The sequence below is a fragment of the Brugia malayi genome, assembly GCF_000002995.4.
Source record: "Brugia malayi strain FR3 genome assembly, contig: Bm_v4_Chr4_scaffold_001, whole genome shotgun sequence".
Lineage (NCBI taxonomy): Eukaryota > Metazoa > Nematoda > Chromadorea > Rhabditida > Onchocercidae > Brugia > Brugia malayi.
In genome coordinates, this window is record NW_025062478.1 from 6,972,746 (window position 1) to 6,998,855 (window position 26,110).

Here is a 26,110-nt window from a genome sequence, read left to right on the forward strand (position 1 = left end):
TTTTCCTAACTGCTTAAGTAAAGTTTCGATTCCTCTTAAGAAAATTATTGCTTACAAATTATAACATGTTTTAGTTCAGCAAGTAAGGTTGCAACTGTTATATTCACTCAAACATTCCAAAGAACAATTAATATTTCTAACAATAACACTGAAAAAATTCAACAACAACCACTCATGCTTCAAAAACCAGATCTCGAAGACAGGAAGCTACATGATAGCTTTCAAAGTTATTGCAGAATTCGAATTCTGCACATATAATAAAGTAGAATTTAAAAAATCTCATGTGAAGGTGTAAAAAAACAGACAATCTAAAAGTGGTACAATTAGTTCTTATATTTCCCAGCGAGAGATAATGATTTCCTCGCCATTTCTATTACGCCTTGCATTGATTTATTGCCTCCGATGAAACCAGATGGATGAACAAAAATGCAGCCGGGTATGTCCGCTACCTTCGTCAATTCTGCATCACGAAGACCACGCCATGCCTCTGGAAGGGGTAACCTGAAAAACTGAAACAATTTTGCAATTAGCACAAAGAATTCTACATAACTATATGGCGCGAATTTAAGCACGCTAATACTCTTTTTAATAAGATCTTTACAAAATATTTTGGAATTATTTTGCATGAAATATGATGAGCACAGTAAACACCACATACATCATCATGAAAAGTGATTGAAAACTTCATATTGGATAAAATATAAAGAATCTAGGAAATCCACATAAAATAAGAACGAATCATTTGTAAAACTGGCAAAAACCTATTTTCAAAAGGTTGTCTTTCATTTACTGGAATAGCTTGCACTCGCCATTGTGCATTTACATTATCTTCATAAATAACATATATAATATCATCGTTTTTTAAATGAAACTGTTCTTCAATGAGAAAAAAATGATCTTTCCATGGCATTCCACCACCTTCGAGGCAAAATATTTGGCCACTTTTGTCAACCTGAAAAAATTCGGACAAAGCGATAAGAAATTAATTGTTGATTCTGGAAGAATTCAGGAGTAAGCAATAACATTCCAAATCGTAAATTATGAGAAAGAAATGACTAGTAATTTAATTATTGAAGGTAAAAAACACTAGAAGCATAATATACAAAATTTAAAATGCAGCAAAAGTAATTTAAATTCAAGTGATAGAAAACAAGGCAATTAATTCATATCACGAATTCGATTCAAACTTCGATGAATGAAAAATCTAAGTTGACGAATAGATAAAGAAGAATAGGATGACTGCATTGGTAATAAAAATAATTGAAATATAACAAACATCATAACGATGAGTGACTGCGTTGATAATGTGGCTGCGCGCTGGCAGCCAAGATTTATGAAGATAAGTCAGCAGCTCATTGAATTCTTTGTCAACCAACTTGATTGCCATCATAAATCTGTAATTAATAAATTCACTAAAATAATTTCAAATAAATACAAAACTGAAATTCTCAGATGGTCAGTTTAAAGAAAATTATCAAGAGTTATGAAAAATTGCCTTTCATGTACGTTGACTGTATCCTCATTCCATGCAGGATTTAACATTGAAATTCGAGACGAGAGCGTACCACCCAAATAATACCTGAATTTAGGAAATAAATCACTAAAAGTATGTTTAACAGTCGATAAGTGAATTAATCTTTGTTCAGCAACTGTTGGTATCTCTCTCATCACATTCAGAAAAAGTAATTGGATGTCATACTACCAACAAAAAAAATCCTTTAGAATCAAATCTTCATTCATCAACTATTTTATAGTATACCTTGGTTTACCATCAAACTGAGCAATCCCATTGTCTATTGCATCAATAGATTCCACAAATGTTTGATAAACTTTTTTGAATAAAACGTCAATGATTGAATCATGTTGCAGCCCAAGCAAAGAGCTAATAACATTCTTCCCAAAATGAGCGTAAATGAGGCCTGCTGAACTTAATTTGGTATGGAAATTCATTACTCCCAACGTGTTCATTGTATGAGCAAAGTCCCTAGAAAAAATATTACGCTATTATAATGTAATTCCTGGATGCATCATTCTTTTCTCCAAGAAACTCCACAAGGTCATTATGACTCTTCAGTTTGTATGCCCTCATTACAACAAATTTTTCTAATTGAATGATTAGAAAAAATTATTGAAATGAAGTGTATTTTGCTAATAAATAAATTGTAAAACAAGTTGACGGACAAACTGCAAAATAAATTTTTTTGTGACAAACCACATATATTAACAACAAATATAAATAGATACAGAAACATTAGCTTTACTCTTAATTATTGGTTTACAGTATTTCTAAAAGCACATCAAATTGAAAATGTAATTAAAAAGTGATAAAAAGTGTCAAAGAAAACACTGTTGTCTTATATCACAGTGAACATCCAAAGAATAGAAATAATAACCTCTGATGGTGGTCATATTTCATCGCGGCATGGTTATACTCACCACCGACATCAACTACAATATCACATAAGCTCAATACGTCTTTATCACGACTTCTGCAAACATCCATAAACTTTCCTAACTTAACTAAAGCATACAAATCTCATTAATTATACACTAGCGACTGTAGCAAACGAACAAGAAACAGTTGAGGCAGTATTAAAACTTAAGCTTGCCGAATTAAACGGTTGAAAAATTATTAAAATACTAAACTAACGAGAAAAAAGTGCCAATATCAAATGAAAATCATCAGGCATTTTCAAGGGCCTAAATTAACACTAAAACTATAACGAAGACGAATTAATGTTAGAAAAAATGTCATCAAAAAATGGTTTTTTACTGGAGAAGGCTAATTTCAAAATAATATCAAGAAACCATTCATAATTCTGCAACCGAACAAGTTAAAGACTATAATTATGTTTGCTTAAACCTCGAGAAAATGAAAAATGAGACCTAATAAATATGGTTATAATGAAAAAATTAAAAACAATGTTTACCGCACAATTTCGTAGTTATTGTATTCGGGAAGTGATTTCAACAAGAAGATAGCAAAGACCTGAAAATAACTTGACATTTCTATATTCAATATCTGGCATTTTTACATTGAAATAATTTTTCATGACTGCTATTAATAGATGTAATCAATAGACATATACTGGTTATATGAAATACTGGTTACATATCCTAAATTTCCTCCCTCATTCACATCATCCCACAATTTAATGTAGCAACAATACATATATTATGTGTAACCAACTTCTGACAGATTAGCTATACATAATATGTAGGTAAGAATAGGTAAGTTACCAATATCGTATGATTTCTAACCGAAACAAAATCATGCCTTAACTTAACAAAAATCACTTCTACTAGTTTATTTGAAAGAAATAAAACTTTAAAAAAGGAATGATTACCTCATCACAGTGAAAAGACCCGTCGTGAGTACCAATTTTAGGCATCGTAAAATATTTGGAATGGCAATATGCAACTCGAGGTAACAAAAATGTCGATAAACAGTTAATATTCCGGGCATAAAAAAGATAAATGTATTCATTTAACGCGGATGAAGCAACCCACAAATATTGAGATAAACTAATGGTAATTGGTCAATGAATTATTTTTGTTCATCTTTTATCAGTCTCAACTTCTCACTATATGAACTTATAAGGACACATTAGTCCTAAAGCTTGTGGAAACATATCAATCGAAGTTTTCACTGAAGAAGTCTTCTACTTGTCTTTTCTCAATTTTCAGGATGCAGTACTTTCTCTGTGCCATTCAAAAATGGGAAGGGGTTTGAAGACACAGCCTTAGGACTAATGTGTCCTTACTAAATTCATACAGAGAAACGGGACATTTCACAGTAGAATTTTCCTCTCTTGCGCACATACCATACTTTTGCACATCGGAAACATCGAAGAATTATTGTCAAGTAGTACAGAAATTTCTGATGGGCTACTATCTTACAGTTTGTTTCTGCTACGTTTAAACATTCTCTCGTAAAACGATGAAGTGCCCTGACACACCTTAAATGAGGTGGCATATAATGTAACTAAAATATGGCTGAAGAACACTCACGTACATAAATGTGCACTGCCCCGATTGCTAACGTCATCCGCACGTGACCCTGAGAGAGTCGGAAGTAATCACGAAGCTAGACTCACAATCGTACCTTCCTTGGTAAGGCATTAAGCAATTTACGGGTAGGATAACGAGTTGCACAGCGTGTCAACGATCGATCGCTACATTTGGGAGTGTGCCAGGTGGCGTGTTGTTTGTGTGACGCGGAGTGAGTGGTCTCCTCTTTGTAGGGTAGCGTGGTTTTGTTTTAGTGGAGATTGGGAGAGATGAGGTGACAGTGGCAGTGACAGTGACAGTGCTACACGTAGGCTATATCCTTCCTTGTCTAGCTAGACGTCTCTTCATTCTGGACTGAAGTTTTAGTCAGCAGTGCTTTCTATTCTATGAATAAAGTGAGGTATCGTCAGTCTGATTTGTTCCGATTCTTTTTCCGTAGAGATGAGTCTTTGTCTTCGTAGTTCATTCAGTGCACCTGAGTTACCTGATAGGTTGTATTGACCATACTAACGCACTGACATGAAACCTGCATCAATGTTATTCAGACATTTTTTTCATATTTGTATCCTTACTATTATACTTTCAAGAAAATATCATTAAACTCGACAGAAGTTTTGAAACCCAGGCAATAATTTGTTTGTAATAAAATTATATCCCAAAAATAATCACAGGCCACGTTAGTTCCTCAGAATTGGTTGTAAATGAACTGAACTGTTTCCAGAATAAGAACTACATTGGCTGGATTCGCTATAAAATGGCTGATATATTAGATCAGCCAGACAATGATCTTGATTTATATGGGGACGGTGAGCTTGACACTCGCTTCAGTGAACGTGATGTATTGGGTGATGACGATGACGATATCGCTAAGTGAGAAACTTACCAATTTTTATGATGATTCGGGCAGTTTTCCATCAAGAGTGTCCATACTTCTTAGAGAATCCTCTATTGTTTTTGCTGGACATGCTGTTGGGTTGGACTGTATATAACTTGTATATTTGACATTACAACATCCGCCTTGCATGTTTTATAGATCCGATAAATACTCTGTTGAATAAATCTGAGGTAAATGGTACAGATTTATAGTCCTATAGTTGCTAGTTTGGAGCAGTAATTTTAATGAAATACAACTTTCCGCTGAACATTTCAGCATACGAAACAAAAAATTTTATATGCAGGGATGGACAAGACAATCACACATCGAAGAATGGTAATACTGCAAGTGAAGCAAAAGTAGTGAAATCTGAGATGAATGATACGGATTTATATGACGCTGCAATCGAGCCATCTGGGCAAGTTGTGAAAGCCGAGTCGCTGCCCGCAAAATCGAACATCATCACTACTCCGCAAGGAAGTCAATCAAAAGCTCTTCCAGCACTCGGTGTAAACCAGAACAATACTGGTCGAAGATACTGTTGTTATATAGGTAGTTTTTCCCAGATTACACTTACATTTTTAATGATTAGTCAAGATATAAAATGTGAAAATGTGCTTCCTGTTTTCACCAATCTGTTGTATATTCTAACCCCAAAAAAGAAAAAAAAAATTAATTAGGGCGCCTTTTGATGAACACATCTAATCATTGATTGGATGCTTGTCAGATAGTTGTCTAGATTACTTCTGGTAAACTATGAACTTATTTTGAATCTGGATTAGAATAAACAGACTAGTTATGTATCAGAAATTCTGCTCTTATATATTGCCAAAAAATGACAATGATGCAGATAAAGTATACATAATAAAATTTTTTTAAATAATTATGCTTGCAAATGAAGCAAATAATTATCTTTTTATTTGTATCTGTATTTGAGAGGCGTATCGGTCTTTTTGTTACCCTCAGGTAATATGACGTGGTGGACAACTGATGTTGATTTGCAAACGATGATATTATCTTGTGGTGCTACGAATTTAATCGATATCAAATTTTATGAAAACCGAAATAATGGTCAGAGTAAAGGTTTTGCGTTAGCAGTTTTCACTGCTGAAAGTTCGGTCAAAACAGTTATGGAAAAATTGCCACAAAAAACACTTCATGGACAGCAACTTGTCGTTCTTCCATACACAAAAGCATCACTAGCAAAATTCGAAGATGCTACTAGACGAGTCGATCAGGTATCGATGTTCTGCATGCATTACTTTCAATTTTATTTTGATTAACGTAATTTTACAAATTCTTTATGGTTTTCAGAGAAACGACAAAAAGGATACTAAGAAGGATGACCAAAAAACTCCATTTGTTGGTACCATTCGTATCGGTATGCCACCACAACAGCCATTACAGCCTGGGCAGATGACTATACCGCCACCCGTACCATTGCGACCACAGGTTCAGGTAACGAAACACAGTAATAAAACATAGTTCATGCCATTTATTTGTGAAAGTGAATTTTTAGATATTAATATGATGAATATAATTATTACTACGATTCTTAATGTAATTATTAATATGATTAATAATGTAATTACGCTATTATTGTGATTATCTAAGGTCCCTCCACCTCTTCCATCATTGCGTCCACCAGCTCAAGTTGCATTGATATTACCACCTAATCAGCAGCCTCCACAATTGCGTGGTCCTCCACCAAACTCACAACCTCTTCCGCTTGGTGCACTTAGTGTGACTCGACCGCCGGTCAACCTAAGTGCTCCACCGCCAAACATACCGCAAGTTCAGTTGTCAGGTAAGCGATATTAATATATAAGAAATTATCTGTTAATATAAATTACCTCTTAATATATAGCTACACAGTTTAGATACAATCTGTTTCATAAAAAAATACAATCTGAATCCATTTGTTTCCTTCTAATTTCTTTATCTTTATTATTTTTTCAGCAGGAGCACCTCCACCCGGTGCCCCACCAATGAATCGACCACCACCTGGTTTTGGTCAGCCACCGCAAGCCTTACCACCAATGTCGTCGGCGGGACCATCAGGTCCATCGAGCACTTCGCAACCTGTAACAGGAATGGCTCCACCTGGTGCTCCACCTACATCACATCCTCCTCCGTCCTTTCCTCCCCCAGGTGCCCACATTAATCCACAAGTGTACCGTCAGAATTATGGAGGAGGTATTTATTTTGTTTTCAATATATAAGATCCAAAAATAAGTTTTAATATGAATTAACATGGCTGAGAACTACAGTTATGCAATCTTTAATTTTAAAAAATTACAGGGCCAGCATCAGTCCCTTGCAGCATTGAAGGAGTGTCAGAAGCTGAATTTGAAGAAATAATGAATCGTAACCGTACTGTTTCGTCATCAGCCATAACACGTGCTGTAAGCGATGCTGCTGCAAATGATTATGCATCCGCTATTGAAACACTGGTCACTGCAATATCGCTTATTCGACAAAGTCGTGTAGCAAACGATGATCGGTGCAAAGTCCTCATTTCTTCACTACAGGTTATATTTCATCTTCTTTAAAACTTCTTTTTAATTAATATGTTATCCAGTAAGAATTAATATCCGTGATTGACATGCGTTGCCTATCAAAAAAGATTTCAGGACACTCTGAATGGGATAGAAAGTAAATCATACAATTCATCTTCACGCAAGCACCGGTCAAATCGTGATCGTTCGCGATCGCCATCTGAGCGATCTCGTAAGCGACATCGTCGCTCATCACGAAGTCGATCCCGTTCTCGAGAACGTTATGACTACTCGCCACGACATTCCTCTTCATCAGGTCGACGTGCATATTAATTATTGAACGTCGTCTTACTCATGTTCAATAAATAAGAGAAATTCATGTTTTTCTTTTCTTTAAGTGATCGATTTTTCATCTCCATGTTACCATATGTATTTTTCATTTCATTCATTCTTTGCAACTGTGGTATATTGCTCTCTCAAGATGTTTTGTGCGTCCTCCTGGAATCGATTTGCACTTTATCAGGTATGTTCCTTCTTTAAAAAATTTCTGTTATCATTTTCAAGTTGTACATCAAAACTTTCAGACGAATAATTTTCTTTGAGATTTGTCAAATGGAATGATTTTTACAGTTTCTTAAGTCTGTCATATGTGGGGGATATCTGCTCATAATTATTTAATTTCTTTAAAGGATGGTTAAATTTAATTTGTTTGTAAATCTAGAAGCATTGTAATTATTGCAGTAATTCTCATAATTATTGCAGTAATTCTCACACTTTAAACAAAAGCGCTATGCTAACCAATGACATAAAGGTTGTTGCATCTAAGCAGTGTGAGTCATTCACAATTTCGGTTCGTTGATGTCAGATTTTCGTAGCTTTCTCTGTTCATTTGTCATAAATTCGGTTTTGGTCAGCTTGCAATCTTTTTTATCTTGTAAGGATTTCATTGCTTTCATTGCTTAGTGATGGGTCGATTGTAATAAAATTTGCTGATGGAACAATTAAATTTATAAATTTAAGGATCTATTTTAAATTTATTTGCAGAATCTCTCTTTAAGTAGTTAAATTGGTTTGCAAAATAGTTTTAATAATACTGAATATACGCTATATTTTATCAAGTAGTTATGTTTTTTATAAAGATCTCTGTTTATGGTGTTTTCATCAACATTACTCTTCATTTTTGACTCTTATTTTGATGTGCGTGATGCCTGTGTAAGTGGAATAAGATTTCACTGTAGTAAGCCGAAGTTTTGTTTCATTATGGCTTTTGTGTATTTACCAATACTAATTAACAGTCATATCTTCATCTTTTCACTTCACTTTCCAGTTGTTTTAGATGTAGTATTTTAAATTAATAGTTATGTTTCCTGTTTCTGCAATAAATTAGTAGTAGATTTCATAATTCATTCACTTATCGTAAGAAGATTATCATTTTTATTTTGTCTCCCTGTTTTTATCTTCTGGGGATCCCTTAAGTAAATTGAGGAAATATTGTTATATATTGATATCTCAGAAATGAAATTTGTGTACCTCCTCTGTCTTTATGTTTCCTACATGTACTTTTCTCTTGTTGCTCGTTTGAATTTCTTTTGGAAACAATCTCAATGTTTCTTTTTATTTTATAGCTTCTAATTAAAGGAATTCTGGATAAATAAATAGTCTGGGGAAAATTGAAGCTTACGAAAATTTTTAACGTTTAACAGTAATTCCTTTGCTGAAAGCTTTATCTTCCAGATAAAACACTGTTTAGTGCCTTAAGAGATATCATTCTTTAAATATGAATCAAAAGAGAGGAAAAAAAGTTTCATCAAGAGAAGGTAGAGGTTTTCACTGCTGTGAGAGTAAAATTGTTCGAAAAGTTATCGTTATTATCTTTGTAGGCTTTTTTAAATTGTGCATACATATAATAACGTGTGAAGCTTTATATTTCGAGTTTCTTTTAACTGTCATAAGATTATTTTATTACGATGAAAGAAGTGATGCTTAATCAGATCACTTTCGTTTATCTCTGCTGTTTTATTTTCCTTCAGAAGTTGAAATATAGTTAATGATCTTAGGTCCGCTGTGCCTTGTTAATTCATGTTTTCTGACTGCATAAGGCTTTTTTATAGACTGCAAAAAACTTCACCTTTTGTCGTATTATTTAAATATACTTCTGATTTCGTAATGAATTATTTTCGATATAGGCGTTATGAATGTGGATGATGTTGAAATGTTATGGATGGCAATCGGTTTCACTGTGCTTTCGTGATGGTGATATTGTTAATGGATCGCAGTGGTCATGAGCTATAGATGGACGCAGTGCAGCATTTTCAAATTTATATTCATCTTAAAACAAAACTCCTTTTGCCTAAAAAATGTCGTTCGGTATTGTCATCGTAATGAAAACAGTTCTTATGTCTGTTAACTTTTCTATTTCCTTTTAATAAATAAAAATTTTTGAATAACCAGGAATTGTTTGTGTTTTTATGAAACATTTCAGCGCGTTAAATTGTATTTGGAGGTGAGCATTTTTTTTTTTTTTTTTTTTGTTAATTTTGGTCGCAGTTGTTTTATGTTTATTTTGTTTCTATTTCTAATCCAGAAGTGTCACATAAAATTTTAATGTCACGAAATGCTATAAAGGTGATAAGATCTTCACCAGTTAAGTTCTTTAAATTGTTTGTAGATTAATTTTGATGGCCTTAATGTATGGTAGCCTAATGATAGTCCTCAAGCACATATTCTTTTCTTCCATTGAGATTTTCGGGAAGTTTTTCCCTTCATTTGTAAATTCCAGATTTCTGAATTTTCCGTAAATTGTGTTCTGGAAGTTTCAGGAAATGTTACTGGCATCTCATTGTGATTTTTTTTTAGTTGTGAAATTTGACTTTGATAACTATTTAGAGTTGTATTAATACATTTCTAATACATTTCAGATTGAAATCATTGGTCAGCATAATAATGCAGCTAGCGAAGTATTCATCTCCATACGGGTTTCTTGTACACAAAATCCTTCGATGTGTTGTTACGCTTGTTGTCTTTCGGCACTGATCTCAGCAGCTTTGGAACTGTCAATTGTTAAATTTTTGTTGTGCCTTCGACATTCAATTATAGTACAATGGAACTTTTTTTCTGGCCAAGTTGTTAGACTGCGTGTTATATTTTATTTTGTTAATTTGTAGATTTCTGCATTTTTAAATAAATATACTTAATTGGCGTAGTTTGGCATGAGTTTTTTCAGATAGTCTATATAACGTTCAGTTTCATTTTCTCCCCGTTAGAATTTGAGTACTATTGGTGTTTTTATATTTGAAGCTAAGGTTAAGAATCGAACGAAGAGGAGATTAGTGCTTGATTTACTATTAAAATTGCAGATAAGAGTATATAGTAACGTTACTTTACTGCAAGTAAGTAGGACATGCACTAAACTTGGAATATGAACATAGTTTTGGCTAAAGCTGCTATGGAACTGAAATTTTTTATGCACATAAAAATTTATTGCTCATAAAATAGTTCGTACATGAATTCCTTACACTACGGCTATGTTTAACTACATGCCAGAACTTCATTGTATAAATTGGCAATGAACTGCACTGCAATACCTATAATTCGCTTTCAAAATTTGAGGTTCAATATATATTTGATGAAACTAGTCTTTAACGATGAACGTACAGTATGCAGACAGAAATACAATGAATAATAATTGAAATAATTTTAGACTGAAACCAGTATAATTGCTAGTGTGTTGCAGTGAGTGGAATAGAAAATCTCTGTGTTGCTGGGTATATTTGAAATGCTGTAACATCAGTGGACCAAAAAGCCTCAAAAATAGCGTCCGAAGTGACCTTGATTTCGATGAGAGTGCTTCTAATTGAGCCTACTAGTCTAATCCTTGCACGCTGCTTATCATGCATGCGTCAATATCCCATAATTCATTAATTTTTCGACAGCTGTCTTTATAGTTCTTTCAATGTTATTTCAACTTTCAAGGTTCTCCTCTCAAGCTCCAATGTGATAGGTGTACATGAAATTATATTGCATGAGTTATCAGACATGAGTCTCAATTTCCCACATCACTTGTTTGTTCTGGTAAATAGGAAAAATTATTTAGATTTTTCAATGGAAATAAATTATTGGCAATAATAACTGGAAAATGTTGGAATGAATCATCGGGAAGTAGCTTTAAATTATCTTTAAATAACTGTTGACTGAAAGGACAATGTTCAATTTGTGATTCGTGAATTTAATTAACATGTATATCCATCATTAAGAGAGGGCAAGAAGAAAATTTAGGTGTCACATTTTATGTAAATGGTACTGAAAAAAACTTTCAGGTTATCAAAAAATTTGAAGAATGAGAAATTTTTTGGTATGGTATATACCATATATTCATACTCCATACTATACCATAATATATCTTTCTACTTTGTGTCTTTGTTCGAATTATAACCAATTAATGAGAATTGATTAAAGAACTGTGGGTGGGGTATGCATTATTAAGACAGTGATAATGATAACCTGGAATCAGTGTTTGCTACGCCGACCAGCAATCACTGCTCTAATTTAAAATCTCAGTCATAAGCTATGTGCAGTCAGTCGTTCGTCAACCAAACTATTGACATTTCTACTGTCTACTCTTGCATATACGACGGCTGGTAGTTCTGTTTTTGCTGCTCTTGCAATCTTCTAAAGTAAAATTAGCCGTAGCATCGATAACATCAGCTGTCATCCTTATAATACAAAAATAATATCTGATTTGGGAAAAGGAGCCCTTATAACATTCCTTTTAATGATAATTAATACTTAAAAAAGGAATTAGTGTACTGTTTAAAAATTTATGCCACAGCAATTTCGAAATTAATTTTTAAGATTTTAGACTGATGAATGCAAATGGCAAAAAATATCGCTATTTTTAAATTACACTTATTAAAAAGAAATTCCTATTTCAAAGTCCGGAAATTTGATAGGATATAACCTCTGGTCATATTTTACAACAACACTTGTTCCTTCACAGTACGAAAGTTGAAGCTACACAATTATATTTTCAGTGAGGGTAAATTTTTCATCAGACATCGAAATCAAACGAACTTCGCTGCAATGAAATCGAAAGAGCCTCCTCCCGTTTCAATTTACTCTCGCGGCTCTATTGTGACGAACAATGCATTGAAATATGAATTAACTTTGAAATGGACAGGACAGAATGGTGATTATTTCCAGTCCTGTCTCGATGTTCCTCACATTTCCCTTTCTGTACCTTTTTTCACAGTTAAACAAACTGCCTTCCCTTTAAAAAAACCCACAGTCGTGCTGCGATATTTATTGAATTACAGCCACCAATTATTCTATTCTGCTTTTTTATTTCATCTTCTCCTTCAGTTTACGAAATTAAATTTCAACAAATTTATTTTCGTTTATTTTTTCTCAATCCTTCATCTAGTTTTTCTGTTCGGTTTTTGTTTCCGAGTGAATTCGCTGTTAGTTGCAATGAATTTATCAAATTTTTGCAACATATTTACAATAAAAATTAGAACTTTTTAATTCCAATTATTTCTCAACTATTACTTCATTTAGTTCTCGTCATGAAACAATCAGTTTTGCGAGGCTTTTGACATATTTGCTAAAGAATTTTACCCCATTAACATGTTACGGCACCCACATTTTCGAAAAAATAAGTTTAGAATTATGATCACTTCATTTTTATATTTCATTTATGGTGAACTAATCAGAAATTTAATCAGCGAGCAAACTAGAATAAATGATTAACACTCTAATTTCTTTCAAAGGGTTATGTCTGACCATGACCGAGATGTTGGGACAATCTTTTTTTCGCTTCCTTAATTAAAACTAATATTATTATAATATATAACAGTTCTCGCAGACGAAATCTAAACATTTGGATTCTTCATTGAAGAATTTTTACTGAACACTGTGTACAATATATTGCAAAGCACATTGCACCAGTGACCTTGATGGACATTGATTAATATTGATTGATCAGTGACATGAAGAAATTATAGAGATTATGTTTTCAAGAATTCCATCAAAATCATCCAAGTGTACTGTTTAATTAGAAGAAACACATTTTTTATTAAAATGTTTGCCTTTTGTGCTAGCATACATTGCTAATGCAGAAGAAAAATTTGAATTACGTTATTTAGCAATAATTTTTTTTTTTTTTTATTTAGCAAAAACGTAAACTTATTTAGCAATAGCATTTTGTGGTTGAAAGAGACAATTTATGCACGAAAAAGTCATTGAAAAGCATTTAAATGTATGAACTTGAGTACTAATTAATACATTAAATTTTGATTATTAACACTTAATTTTGTAATCCATTTGACTTCTTGTTCATTGCACCATTCATAAATTCCGTTCTACCATTATTTATTAGTTTTCATTCGATTTTATTTATTATCCAAAGTTTATAGGGTAGTTGCTTGTAGAAAAGCATCTTCCAGGTCAAAGATTTGACAAATGATACAAATAAATTAGAAATACTGATATTCTCCTAAAGATTCTCCTAAAAGACTAAATTCAGTAGCAGCATGAATTGAATTTTAATTTATATAGCTTTGAACACTATCGCCTAAGCTACTAAAGAGCAGATGTGAAAAAGAATCAATCAATTCAAAAGATTCATTAGCTTTCGATGGCATTGTACAAGTTGTGCTTATCGAAAACCATTTTAGTGCAATCTGTCAAACTTTCTTGTTAGTGCAGCTGCTTCTGAGAATCACGAAATGAACAGATGGCTGTATTGGACGAACAGATGAAAACATTTCTCGAAACTGCTCAACTTTCAAATGTTTACTTCTTGAAGCCTGATACTTTTAATTGACCAACACACATGCCTTTCTAGCAATTTGTTATTCGGTTATCCTCACGAATTTATAATCAATATCGGAATGTATATAATGTGCAATCTGGCAAAACGGAAAAGCGAAAAGGAAAAAATAATAAATTGACATGTACGACGGATTGTTAGTTAAAAAGAAATTTTTTTAAAGCAATGAAAATGTTCGAGAAAAAAAAAACATTCGTTGTTTGACAAACAAACAGCTTCTCATCAACCTTTCAGCTGTGCTCCAAACCAATGTAAGTATATTAGCATCTATGCCATCCATATTACTGTTTTACATTTTCCAACATTAGTAATTTTCTTTTTTTATATCACAATACACTTAAATTCAAGGATTCGAGAATTATTGGCAGAAAGTTAGCTAATGACCTGAGATGAATTAATTGTTTAATGCAGTGGAAGAGACATGTCAAACAAATCAGCAATACTCGCGAACTTCTGGAATAGTTTACAAAGTCTAAATTACTTATTCAATGAGAACACATCAAATATAATTACCTGAATAATAATTAAAAATTTCATTTATATGAAACACCGCTTTATCATAGAAATTATTGTTTAGTAAAATAACATTTCCACAGTTTAGAATGGTACCAACGGTCCAATGACACTAATGATACCTTTAGGATAACTGTGAAAGAGTAAATGATTTAAAAACAAGTTAGCGGAGCAATTAAATTTCCTAGTCATCATCATCACTTATTAAAAACAATTAACATTATCTAACCTATTAACCTTAAATAGACTTTATCTGACCATCAACAACGATTACAGTAAATCACTGATGTTCAGATGAAGTCTATTAGAGGTTAAGAGGTTAGATGGACTTTTGATTTAGAAGAAATGTGTGCCGCAAACTGCTATCAATCTGCTGTCACGAAATATTGGAATAGATAGAGCAACCTGAGGATTTGCTCAGGAATAAACAATAGCATCTCAGTAGCATGAACTTTATTCCTGATTAGTCTTTGATCTTACAGAATCCTTTATGATCAATTTAAAATATTTACTCCCTCTAACTCTTCTCTTGATTTGGTTCACTTGAAAATCTTCCTCGTAATTAAAGATTAATCAAAATTGCGAACATACAATGTAATATAGATTCATTTATTATTTTAAGTGGTGGAAGATGGAGAATCTCATATGTGTCTGATCAGATTTTAATCACTATATTCAGGTTTATTTCGTTGTTCTCAATAAATACACTCTTCTCATCCAGATACCTTCTTTTTCCATATTTAATTCTTTCTTTCAGGATTTTCAAATAACTAAAACTCTGAAGGACTGAACTTATCCATAGTGATATCAAATGATCCATTAAAATAATAAACTAACTCACTTGAATATTATGCCAAAATACTATGTAGACAATAATAAAAGTAATTGCGAAAAAAGCATTCGATAATGCAATAATAATGATAAAAATCACTGTTTACTGGTCTAATCTAATAATGTGGCCAATGCTTTTCATATGCGAATTATTTCATTTTAGCCTATTTAACCTAATATTTTGTTTGACTACATAATGGAGAGAAAGTAAATTTCTTAGACTCAGAAAATCTAGTAATGCAATGGATAATCATAAACAGCGATTATTTTATCAGTTCGATAAACTCGTTCCCTTTTAGCAGTAATTTAATCTGTCGCGAATTTATCAATTGGACAATAATTTTGACTTTCGTACAAATGTATTTTATTTCTTCATGCTGGTCGTCTTCCTCTGTCTATTTCTTCTTCTTTTTACATATAACTTTTGTGGCATCATATTGCTGAATAATTGTTTTTTATTTTCAGCTAAATTTACATTAGATTCTATATATTTCTTTTCATATATTTCTACTTCTTTTTTTGAATCTGGTAATGCATTTGATAATCACAAAATCGATTATTTTATCAGTTAGATGATTTTTTTCACATATTTCTATTTTCGAAGAAAAAATTATCTCCAAAGACATCTTCCACTTCAAAAATTCTTTTAAAGCATGTATTCTTCCTGCACTCTTTTCTTTCTTACTTTTCACTTTTGAACTTCAAGAATTCTCAAATCTGATAGTACATGTTAAATTTCTATATTATAACTTTAAGATGTACTGTTTAGTTCATTGCTTTGAAAATAATCTCAAATCAATCACTTATAGACTGCACAAGTGCAATACGACTGATTCATTTATTTGCTTTTTTTTTGCAGTACTAAGCTAAGAGATAGAAAAAGAAAACCGATATTGATGATTTCTTCCAACGGAAAATTGGAATTTATTTACTGAAATGAATTAATAAAATGAAATTTTGCTCTCTAAAGGAAAGACATTATTCACCAATTTTCCAGTGCATAAATAAATCTTTTTTATAACGTTACGAATGAAATTATTGCTCGCTTGAATTTATTTTGCAAACATTTCCCTATTTCATTAATGACATATATGTTATTGCAAGAATTTAGCACTTGATATAGTTTAGCGTTCAATCTTAGCAAATTTTAATTTAATAAGATATGGCTTTGTCCCAGGTTTGCTAGGATCGATTTAAATTGAGCATTTAGAGATAGAAAAATATTAATGTAGAAAAAAATATTCTTTTGGAAACGCAGATAACTGCGTTACATTATACCCAGATGCTAGATATACAAATTGAGAAATGCTGTGTCATCATGACGACATTTATCTTTGAATTTCCAAATTGGGTATTTGAGGACACAGTGGAAGTTAGCGATTATGTGGAGTGACAGGAAATGTACACAAAAATGTTTCCCTTCCTGCTTAATTCTGTTTCTATATCTATCTATTCGTTTGCTTTTCTCGTTAGAATTGGGAGGCAAAATGAACGGAATGAATGTTTGGAGAAAGGCGTAAAAGACGAATACAGCAAGCAGCTGATCGACGCTTTTCTTACAATTTCCAGCTGTTCTATCGCTAGCTGTTCATTTCCGCCCAACAGGAAAAAGGCGCAAATTTGCCGTGAAATGTGAAAATATATAACGCATGCTATGTCTGTTCATCTTCGAGGCTCAAATCTCTCTTCTTTTCTTCAATATCATTCCCCGAAATCAGTTTCGTAATACCCACCCACTCCATTTTTTGATTTCAAACAAATTTCTGCTCGCACTTCCTCCTCCTTTCCACTTCTCCATCCTTCTTCACTCTTATCTTACTAACCAACTTAGTACAAATTGTAATAACACATACACATACATACATATATATATATATATACAGTGTATGTGTGTATGAGCGTCTGATATCTCAACAATATCATCCATATGCATCCACGTCCCTACACCCTTCCTGATCCCTGTTTGTACCACAAGACTATCTATCTTCTTGAATCTGTGCCTTGTTAATTTTTATTCTTTGCTTCTTGTGTTCGATACATGTCAGTAGAAACTCTTAGAAGGAATATTTTATTAAGCGTTTCACCAGAACTTGAAGTTGAGAAACTTGGTGACTCATCTCATTTCTTCGCATCAGATAGCGGACAACCCATCGTAGTGAACATGCAAACACACGGCGTGTTAAAATAGTGTCGTAGAATGTATTGACTGTCAGATATTTTATTTGCCTCAAACTTCGATATTTAAACCAAACAAATCAACATCAACGCTAAAATCAAGATTATATCAACGCACAACGCATGGAAAACGTTTCCATGAATGTAAAACAAAGAAGTGTAACAAAAGAGGATTTAGGAAGCATTTCCATGATGTAAAGCAAGGATTGGTAATTTAAATGTTTCTTTTACGACAAATAGGTATGAAAAAAAGACCACTTGAGATTGAACACCAGATTTGAAATGCTTAAATGATCAATATGACAATAAGCCGCTTTCTTATTAACTTCTTACACTGACTGTTGTTTGAAATTCTGTTGACAGCTCTTTATGCAACCATTACCTCAGGTGACACGTCAACTGCTCATCTTCATTTTCTTTTATTGATGTCTGTGTATGTTTGTATATGCTTTTGCATGATATTTCTTTCGTTCTTATTTGCATCCATTACCGCATAACGAGTTTTACCTAATTAAACTCAATCGATTCATTCATAACTTAATCACGTTGTCCATTCTGTTAATTATCCAAGAGTTAAATTATTTATGTCACAAAAAATTCTTATTTTCGGACAAACTCTGACCCCAGCATATTATTATATCATATCACTAGAATGACCCTTTCCCATTCATCCATTTGTTGTCTTATGCACTCTCTCTACCTGTTTTACGTGGTAAGTTTATGCTTAAATGTTTCGAGCAATATTTCAGGAACAAATGCGGAACAACTCCGTCTATGCACACTTCTAATGGACATTCATTTCGGTCAAAACTTTTTTCCTCATTCATGACGATGCTTTCATCTGAATTAAATGTTTCGTCGAAAAAGCCGTCTTTCTCGCAAAGACGCAAGTTATCTCTGTAATTCACCTTTCTTATCCTATAGGTAGAAGGCAGCTTTTTGTTGTCCATCTTACAATGATCGTTAACTAATATTATGATTTAATAAGTCTGTAGTTGCTGGTGGAGAAGGACATGGAGTAAAAAGTGATTGTGGCTTAGAAGAGAGTAGCAAAATTGAAGTCATTTTTTGGGATAAAGAATAACTAGAGAGGATAAGAGAGAAAAAAGAAGTGCAAAAAACCAACTATTATCAAAATAACTAACTCATAAGCGCATTTACTAAACAAATTTATGTTATTTACATTTAGAAATAAAAGATATTTAATTGATAAGAAAGGAATTGAACGAAGAATGACCCAATTGGTCAATGAAGCCGTGTAATGAAGTTATTGTTTGCACGGTGGTCATTGTGTTTTATTTCTTTATCTTCAGCAAATATTATAAGAATTGTTGTGGAAAGGTTATCTCTTGTTGTGGCCCAGTTAGGAAGAGGTTGAATTGTTGTTTGACAGAGTGTGTGCAAATAGTAGAAGACTAATAAAGATGCAATGTAAAAGTTTAAAATATTATAAAAAGAGTTGGCTACTGAGTCTATGTTAGGTTAAAAATGACACGCAACGGACACTTTTCTCTCTTTTCAGATCCAAACAAAATTTATGTCCATTTGACGATATTTTAGCTTTTTTTTTGTCCATTTTGTTCGCTTATTCCTAGTTGTTTTACACAACAGTGTAATCAGTTCTAAATTTCTTGAATTTGTTTCGGCTAATAACGATGCATAGTTTAAAAGAAAGAATAGATGATAAATTGGGATCAGATTTTTAGGTTAAAGTTGACTTGATATTGCATTCGTCTTCTCATCCTTTGTCCTTTTCATTTAAATGTTGATCTGTCATCAAGATTGACCTTCTGTTGTGCAACATTGTCAATGTTACCGCAATTATTAACACAAGCCGAGACAATTATAAAACATAAATTTCATGTAGACAAGTCAAATGCGGGTCATGAAATGCATCATTCACGCACATGCCTTATTCAGATTGACCACTTATTTTCATTTCTTGACTAATAAGGGCAATATTTCTATTTGTTGTTTCTTGTGAAGAAATTATGAGATGAATTTAAACGATGTCCTTCAATTACGTTCATTAATTAATTATCCATAAATGGATGCTAGCTAATCATAAAAGGAAGTGCAGCAAAGTTCAAACCGGAGACAAGATGGTGGAATATTACCAGCAACTACCTCCAAACAATTATAATTATAAGCAGCAGCCTGGTTACGATTACACGCAACAGGAAGAGGAGTGGGATCGTGAAGGATTGCTGGATCCGGCTTGGGAGAAGCAGCAAAAGAAGGTTTGAATACCTAATGATTGTCGTTTAAATTTAAATTCAAATTTTTTTGGCCATACTTTAATGTCAACATGAATTTAACGCCAGTACATTAGATCCAAACTTTTAGTTCATGATTACAACCCTTATTTCTAGATCCCTAGAAATATTTTAAATCATTTTGTAGACATTCACAGCATGGTGCAACAGTCATTTGAGAAAAGCAGGCACTAGTATCGATACCATCGAGGAAGACTTCAGAAATGGTACTTTGAGATTTCATAGGTTTTCGAATTTCAACTGCTTAAATGAAGAAATAAGAAATCTTGCGCTCTTCATCTCTTTTACAGATTAATCATAGAATGGGGCTATTTTTAAAAATTAGTTTATTAAATAAGAAAAAATTTCGTGAATTGACAGATCAATTTTATCAAATAATTCAGGTTTAAAACTGATGTTATTATTGGAAGTGATATCAGGTGAAGCACTGCCACGACCCGATCGTGGGAAAATGCGCTTTCATAAAATTGCAAATGTCAATAAAGCCCTGGAATACATTGAAAGCAAAGGCGTTAAATTGGTTTCCATCGGTGCAGAAGGTAATTTCAAATCTTTAAACTTAACAACACTGCAAAGTTTCATTTTTGCTGCTTCCTCGTTTATTATGAATGGATAGATTTATGACACCTTTAGTTGTAATTATTAGCAGCTATTTTAGAGATAATAAAGCTTAAGATAAAATAAGTTGGAAGTATGTTTCATTTTGAGCGCACCCGTAATTGTAAACGTTTCTTTTTTTCATAAGCTTCTGAAAATTCTTAGAAATTGTCGATGGAAATGTCAAAATGACTCTTGGTCTTATATGGACCATTATTCTTCGATTTGCAATTCAGGATATTAATGTTGAAGGTTAGTTTTCATATTACATTTCGTGAAATCATAATTAAAACGATCAAATTAATTATAATAAAATGTTTTTTTTTTTTTGCATAATTAAAATATAAAGACTGTTTTATACTGTGTTAGAAAAGATATCATTCTAACCAAATAAAGTTTGGAATCATAATTTGCTTCAATTCAAATCAATTCATTAGGAATGAATCAGATGTTAAGCTATCTGAATAAGGGTTTAAATTTACCACCAAAATCTTTTTCATTTCCTTAAAGGAAATGTTTAAATTAAAAAAAAACCCGAAGTGATACCAAATTTTATTTTGGAATTATCGGCTCGTGACGGATTACTGCTGTGGTGTCAGAGGAAAACAGCACCTTACAGTAATGTCAACGTACAAAATTTCCACACCAGGTGAGGAATTTTTTTTATGAAGAATCCATTATTAAAGATTTATGTGGGATTTATTCTTTCTTGCTCTTAAATAAAATCATATACATATATTGTTACAATTCAATAGTTTTCTATGAATTATAAATGTTTCAGCTGGAAAGATGGATTAGCATTTTGTGCTTTGATCCATCGTCACCGTCCAGAATTGATTGATTATTCAAAGTTGCATAAAGGAGATCCACTTCACAATTTGAATCTTGCTTTCGATATAGCCGAAAAATATTTGGACATCCCAAGGATGCTCGATCCTGAAGGTTTACTTTTTGCTCATTCGATATAAGGAAAACTTGATAAAGTTTCATTTGGTGTAACCTAGCAGCTTTTATTAATTATTCTTAAAACAAAGATAGTTCACAGAAGTTCTCGGCGTGGATAATAAAGTCTTCAGATCTCGTCTACAGTCAAAAGCCGGATGAAAAATCGGTTATGACATATGTGTCATGCTTCTATCATGCATTTCGTGGTGGTCATCAGGTTTACAGCTTTTTGCTTCAGTGGTGGTTTCTTGAGTGTTTATGCGTGTATAATATGTATGTGTATTTGTTTGTTCCATCCGGTTTTTAATAAAACCGTTTATTGGGATAGGAGTGCTTTGTTAAATCGTCCCCGACATTTATCTGTTGTTTGTTTTAGTTTTCGACATTTGCTTAATAAAATTAAAATCATATTAGTTGCAATCAAATATTTTACTTCGTGTTGATTTGTCGTGTTTGATAGTGTGTTTCAGCTAAACTTGTCATATGAAAGGTTGTGACAGGTTTCGCTTCATCCTTTTTGATCTTCAAGAGGAGTTAAAAAGTTTTAGCTAGTAAAAAATCATCATTCTATGAAAAACATTTAACAAAAAAGGAAGTAATTCATTTTGGGAAAAGTTATGTCGGCTGCGTAACTAAATTCTTTTCGGTACAAAAAATTAGTAATTTGAGCCAGTTATTATTAGAAAAAAATGACTTATCAGGGGAACATTGTTTTGTATTTGTACATAACATCATTTTGTTTAACCATTCAGTAATGCTTGTTTTCAAAACATTTCTATTCACCAAAGCAAAACAAATAGCTTGCAGACATGGTAAGCAATGTGCCTGATGAGAAAGCGGTGATGACCTATGTGTCCAGCTATTATCACTGCTTCCTTGGCATGCGCAAGGTGTGCGCTTCGTCCTTCTTTGATTATTCTTTGTTCATTAATGCATGTATCATGTGTATCTATTTTAGTTAACAGTAATACAAACTTATTGGAAATGCATGTTTACGATTTTTTTTTTTGTGTATGTGAAAAGCTTTAGCTTATCAAAAAGTAATAGAATTTTTATAGGCTGAGACAGCAGCACATCGTATAAGTCGCGTGCTTAAAGTGAATCAAGAGAATGAGAAGATGATGGCTGATTATGAACGGATGGCAAGCGATGTAAGTAGTGATAAAAATGATTTATTTCTTTAAGAGTGGTCTTGATTAACTCCGCGGAGGTTATATCATTTTAATTTAAACATTAAGTAGTAGTTAATTACAAGAAGGGTTATATCGAAAGGTTTGTAATTAAATCTTTCTATGGAATTTGTAGTGGAGCCATTGGAAGATTTTTTAGCTTTTGGACTGGATACGTCGTTGGATGCCATGGCTATCGAATCGATCAAGTAACGAATCATTAGATACGATACGCAAGAAGTTGGATGACTTCCGAAATTATCGTCGGCATGAGAAACCACCAAGAGTGGAGGAAAAAGGAAATTTGGAAACACTTTTCAACACATTGCAAACGAAACTTAGATTAAGCAATCGACCAGCATTTCTGCCAAGAGAAGGACATCTTATTAAAGTAAATTATTAGTTTTCATACTAATAGTAACTTCTGGAATTATGAATTTAAAAATCAGCTGTTTGCTAGATAATACAAAGTTTGTTTTAGGATATCAGTGCTGCTTGGCGTGGTTTGGAAGATTCTGAAAAAGGTTTCGAAGAATGGCTTCTAAGCGAAATGATGAGGTGATGTGCCCTGAAAGATTCACCTCATCAACCAAAGTACCAGTTCTGAGTTCACAATTAAATTACTCCTACTTGAGCCATCAAATTTGTCTTTTCATTTTTTTCATTCAAAAGTTGCAGACTGGAAAGACTAGAACACCTTGCCGAAAAGTTCCGTCGTAAATGTGCTCTATATGAAGAATGGGCATACGGCAAAGAGGATGCCTTACGCTCATTGGATTGGCGATCTTGCGGTTTGTACAAGATTAAAGTAAATTACTCATTGAATTTTAAAATATCCACCTTTATATCTAATTTAATGGGAATTTCAATCTTTCTGTATGGCATACTTTTTATCGAAATTCTTACAATATCAAGGCCTTACGCAAACGTCATGAAGCATTTGAAAGCGATCTGGGAGCTCATCAAGACAGAGTGGAACAAATTGCAGCAATCGCTCGTGAATTGAACAATTTGAGATATCCAGACATCAGTCCGATTAATAGCAGATGCCAGGTTCATTCAAATCCTATATAAAGTTGAACTGTTCACTGACTGATGATGGAGTGGAATTCTTGGAGATTGATTGCAAGAAAAAATATTTCCATTGCAGAATATCTGCGACCAATGGGATCGTCTCGGAAGTCTTTCTCAGCAGCGGCGCAGACAGCTCGAAGAAGCGGAACAGGCAGCGGAATATCTGGACAGACTGTATCTTGATTTTGCTAAGCGTGCAGCACCGTTTAACAACTGGTAAACACATAAGATACCGAAGGGATGAATTGCAAAATGTTTTCCCTTACTAAATTCTAAATATAATTTGTAATTAGGCTTGATGGAGCTCGTGAAGATCTAGCTGATATAGTGATTGTTCACGAGATGAAGGAAGTGAAGGAACTATTGGATGCACACAATCATTTCAAATCAACAATATCCGACGCTGATAATGAATTCCGAGCGATCGTCAATATTGAACGTGTATGAATTCTTAGACTTGATAATTAGACTGTATTTGTTCTATTTCTAATCCACAATTTAAGCTCTTTGTCTGCTTTCGCATGTTTATTCTAATTCATAATTCAAAGGTCATTTTATTTATCTTAGTCATTATAGAAGCAAAAGACATGGAATAATCGGCGGGAAAATAATTTTCACCCGTATTTCGGATGGAAGTTCAAATAATATTTCAGGAAATTGCTCAGTTAATTGAACAACATGGATTGGACAGAGAATTACTGAGAAATCCTTATACCGATTTATCAGGTGCTGATATTCGTCGCAAATGGCAAGAAGTACAACAGTCAATACCAAAACGTGACGCGCAATTGCAAAATGAATGTCATCGACAACAAAGAATGCATTTTTATTCCTTAGAAAATAAATGAAAGTAAATGAGCTGTCACCGCTGTCATCACATAAATGGCTTTGTTGACAGAAGTGGTTAATTACCGTAATGAACTGAAAATAAATCTTGTCATTATTGTCAATTTAACAATATAATAAATAACAGTTGTAAGTAACGAAAATGTTTTCAGATAACGAACGATTACGACAACTATTTGCTGAAAAGGCCAATACAGTTGGTCCATGGCTTGAACGACAGCTTGAACACGTTTTATCGATTGGGCTCGGTGGACGTGGAAGTCTGGAGAATGCAGTATCACAACTGAAATCAATTCAACAGCAGGTATTCATGTTTCGATTTTCATTTACATGCACAGATCCTTGTCATTGCTAACACCAAATATTTTACTTAGCTGATAAAGTTATGCTCGCGTAATTTTTTATGTCATTAAAGACATTCAACTATAAGCCGAAACTGGAAGAATTGGAAAGAATAAATCAGGAAATGCAAGAGAATTATGTCTTTGAAAACCGCGCGGCTCGTTACTCCATGGAATCATTACGTGTTGGTTGGGAATCACTATTAACATCCATCAACAGAACAATTAATGAATGTGAAAATCAGGTAGACATATCTGTTTATATGTTTCTAAAATTTCATAGCTGCCGAAGAGTAGATTTGAGGAATAATTAGGAGAGCGATAGGAGTTGAAGGTTTAATGGAGGAAATTTTGGAAATATATAAAGTTTATTTTTGTTTTTCAAGATTCTAATGTGTAACAGTAAAGGAATCAGCGAAGAACAGCTAAACGAGTATCGCTCATCTTTCAATCATTTCGACAAAGATAGACAAGGACTCGATCCTGAACAGCTCAAATCATGCCTTATTTCAATTGGCTATAATATTCGGCCTGGAAAAGAAGTACTGAATTTCAAATAGTTTTTCCATTTAAAATTTGTAGAACTGCTTTTGCAAATTTTTGAATATGTTTGCTTTCTCAGGGAGACCAAGACATGAGCAGAATATTATCCGTGTTGGATCCGAATCGTATGGGAAGAGTGCCATTTAATGCGTTCTTGGATTTCATGACGCGTGAAACGGGTGATGCTGATACCGCCGAACAAATGATCGAATCATTTAAAATACTTGCCGGAGGAAAGGTTAGCATTTTGAAATGTGGTTTGCAAATCTTCTTAGCATGATTTCTTGCCATCCAATTTCACTGGCTGATATAGTGTAGATGAATGATTTTTTAGCCATATATAACCGCAGAAGAGATTCGTCGCGAATTGCATGCAGATCAGGCGGAATACTGCATACAAAGGATGCAACAGTTTCAAGCATCAAATGGTCCACCTGGTTCCTACAACTATGTTTCGTTTAGCAGAAGTTTATACAACTACTGAACTTCTCCTTCATTACGACAGAAGTTTATTTCTTCATTGCTCCGTGACTGTTTGTGATCATGAAAGGTGGGAATTGATTTGATGAACCACTTTACGTCAAAGTCAAA

At 33.1% G+C, this 26,110-nt stretch overlaps 3 protein-coding genes across 7 annotated transcripts; 2 read left to right on the plus strand and 1 right to left on the minus strand.

Annotated features, from left to right (window-relative positions):
• Window positions 1–323: 323 nt before the first annotated feature.
• On the minus strand, window positions 324–3,392 carry Bm14001 (Uncharacterized protein; the record flags this gene model as incomplete). Of its 2 annotated transcripts, none has more annotated exons than XM_001901728.1 (8): window positions 324–501; window positions 762–952; window positions 1,277–1,394; window positions 1,496–1,579; window positions 1,760–1,984; window positions 2,394–2,489; window positions 2,931–2,989; window positions 3,348–3,392. In XM_001901728.1, 8 exons carry the CDS (start codon window positions 3,390–3,392, stop codon window positions 324–326), a joined length of 996 nt encoding a protein of 331 aa, XP_001901763.1. The 2 variants fall into 2 exon arrangements, with proteins under 2 accessions (XP_001901763.1, XP_042937892.1); XM_043081958.1 differs by having other exon boundaries at window positions 455–509.
• A 1,373-nt stretch (window positions 3,393–4,765) lies between these two features.
• On the plus strand, window positions 4,766–9,578 carry Bma-cfim-2 (the record flags this gene model as incomplete). Of its 3 annotated transcripts, XM_001901727.2 has the most annotated exons (10): window positions 4,766–4,881; window positions 5,190–5,437; window positions 5,852–6,123; window positions 6,200–6,343; window positions 6,500–6,692; window positions 6,845–7,081; window positions 7,187–7,416; window positions 7,519–7,699; window positions 7,782–7,906; window positions 9,570–9,578. In XM_001901727.2, the coding sequence occupies 10 exons, from the start codon at window positions 4,766–4,768 to the stop codon at window positions 9,576–9,578; spliced, it is 1,755 nt and encodes a 584-aa protein (XP_001901762.2). The 3 variants fall into 3 exon arrangements, with proteins under 3 accessions (XP_001901762.2, XP_042937893.1, XP_042937894.1); XM_043081959.1 differs by lacking the exon at window positions 4,766–4,881 and having other exon boundaries at window positions 5,260–5,437; XM_043081960.1 differs by lacking the exons at window positions 4,766–4,881; window positions 5,190–5,437; window positions 5,852–6,123 and having other exon boundaries at window positions 6,269–6,343.
• Window positions 9,579–19,779: 10,201 nt separating this feature from the next.
• On the plus strand, window positions 19,780–26,003 carry Bma-atn-1 (Uncharacterized protein; the record flags this gene model as incomplete). 2 transcript variants are annotated; one of them, XM_043081961.1, is made up of 20 exons in its annotated part: window positions 19,780–19,968; window positions 20,132–20,210; window positions 20,388–20,543; window positions 20,767–20,852; window positions 21,162–21,250; window positions 21,383–21,543; window positions 21,678–21,763; window positions 22,605–22,697; window positions 22,876–23,106; window positions 23,197–23,273; window positions 23,394–23,523; window positions 23,631–23,768; window positions 23,866–24,005; window positions 24,083–24,230; window positions 24,443–24,605; window positions 24,788–24,939; window positions 25,051–25,221; window positions 25,363–25,518; window positions 25,599–25,757; window positions 25,854–26,003. In XM_043081961.1, the coding sequence occupies 20 exons, from the start codon at window positions 19,780–19,782 to the stop codon at window positions 26,001–26,003; spliced, it is 2,754 nt and encodes a 917-aa protein (XP_042937895.1). The 2 variants fall into 2 exon arrangements, with proteins under 2 accessions (XP_042937895.1, XP_042937896.1); XM_043081962.1 differs by lacking the exon at window positions 21,678–21,763 and adding an exon at window positions 22,354–22,436.
• Between the last annotated feature and the right edge of the window lie 107 nt (window positions 26,004–26,110).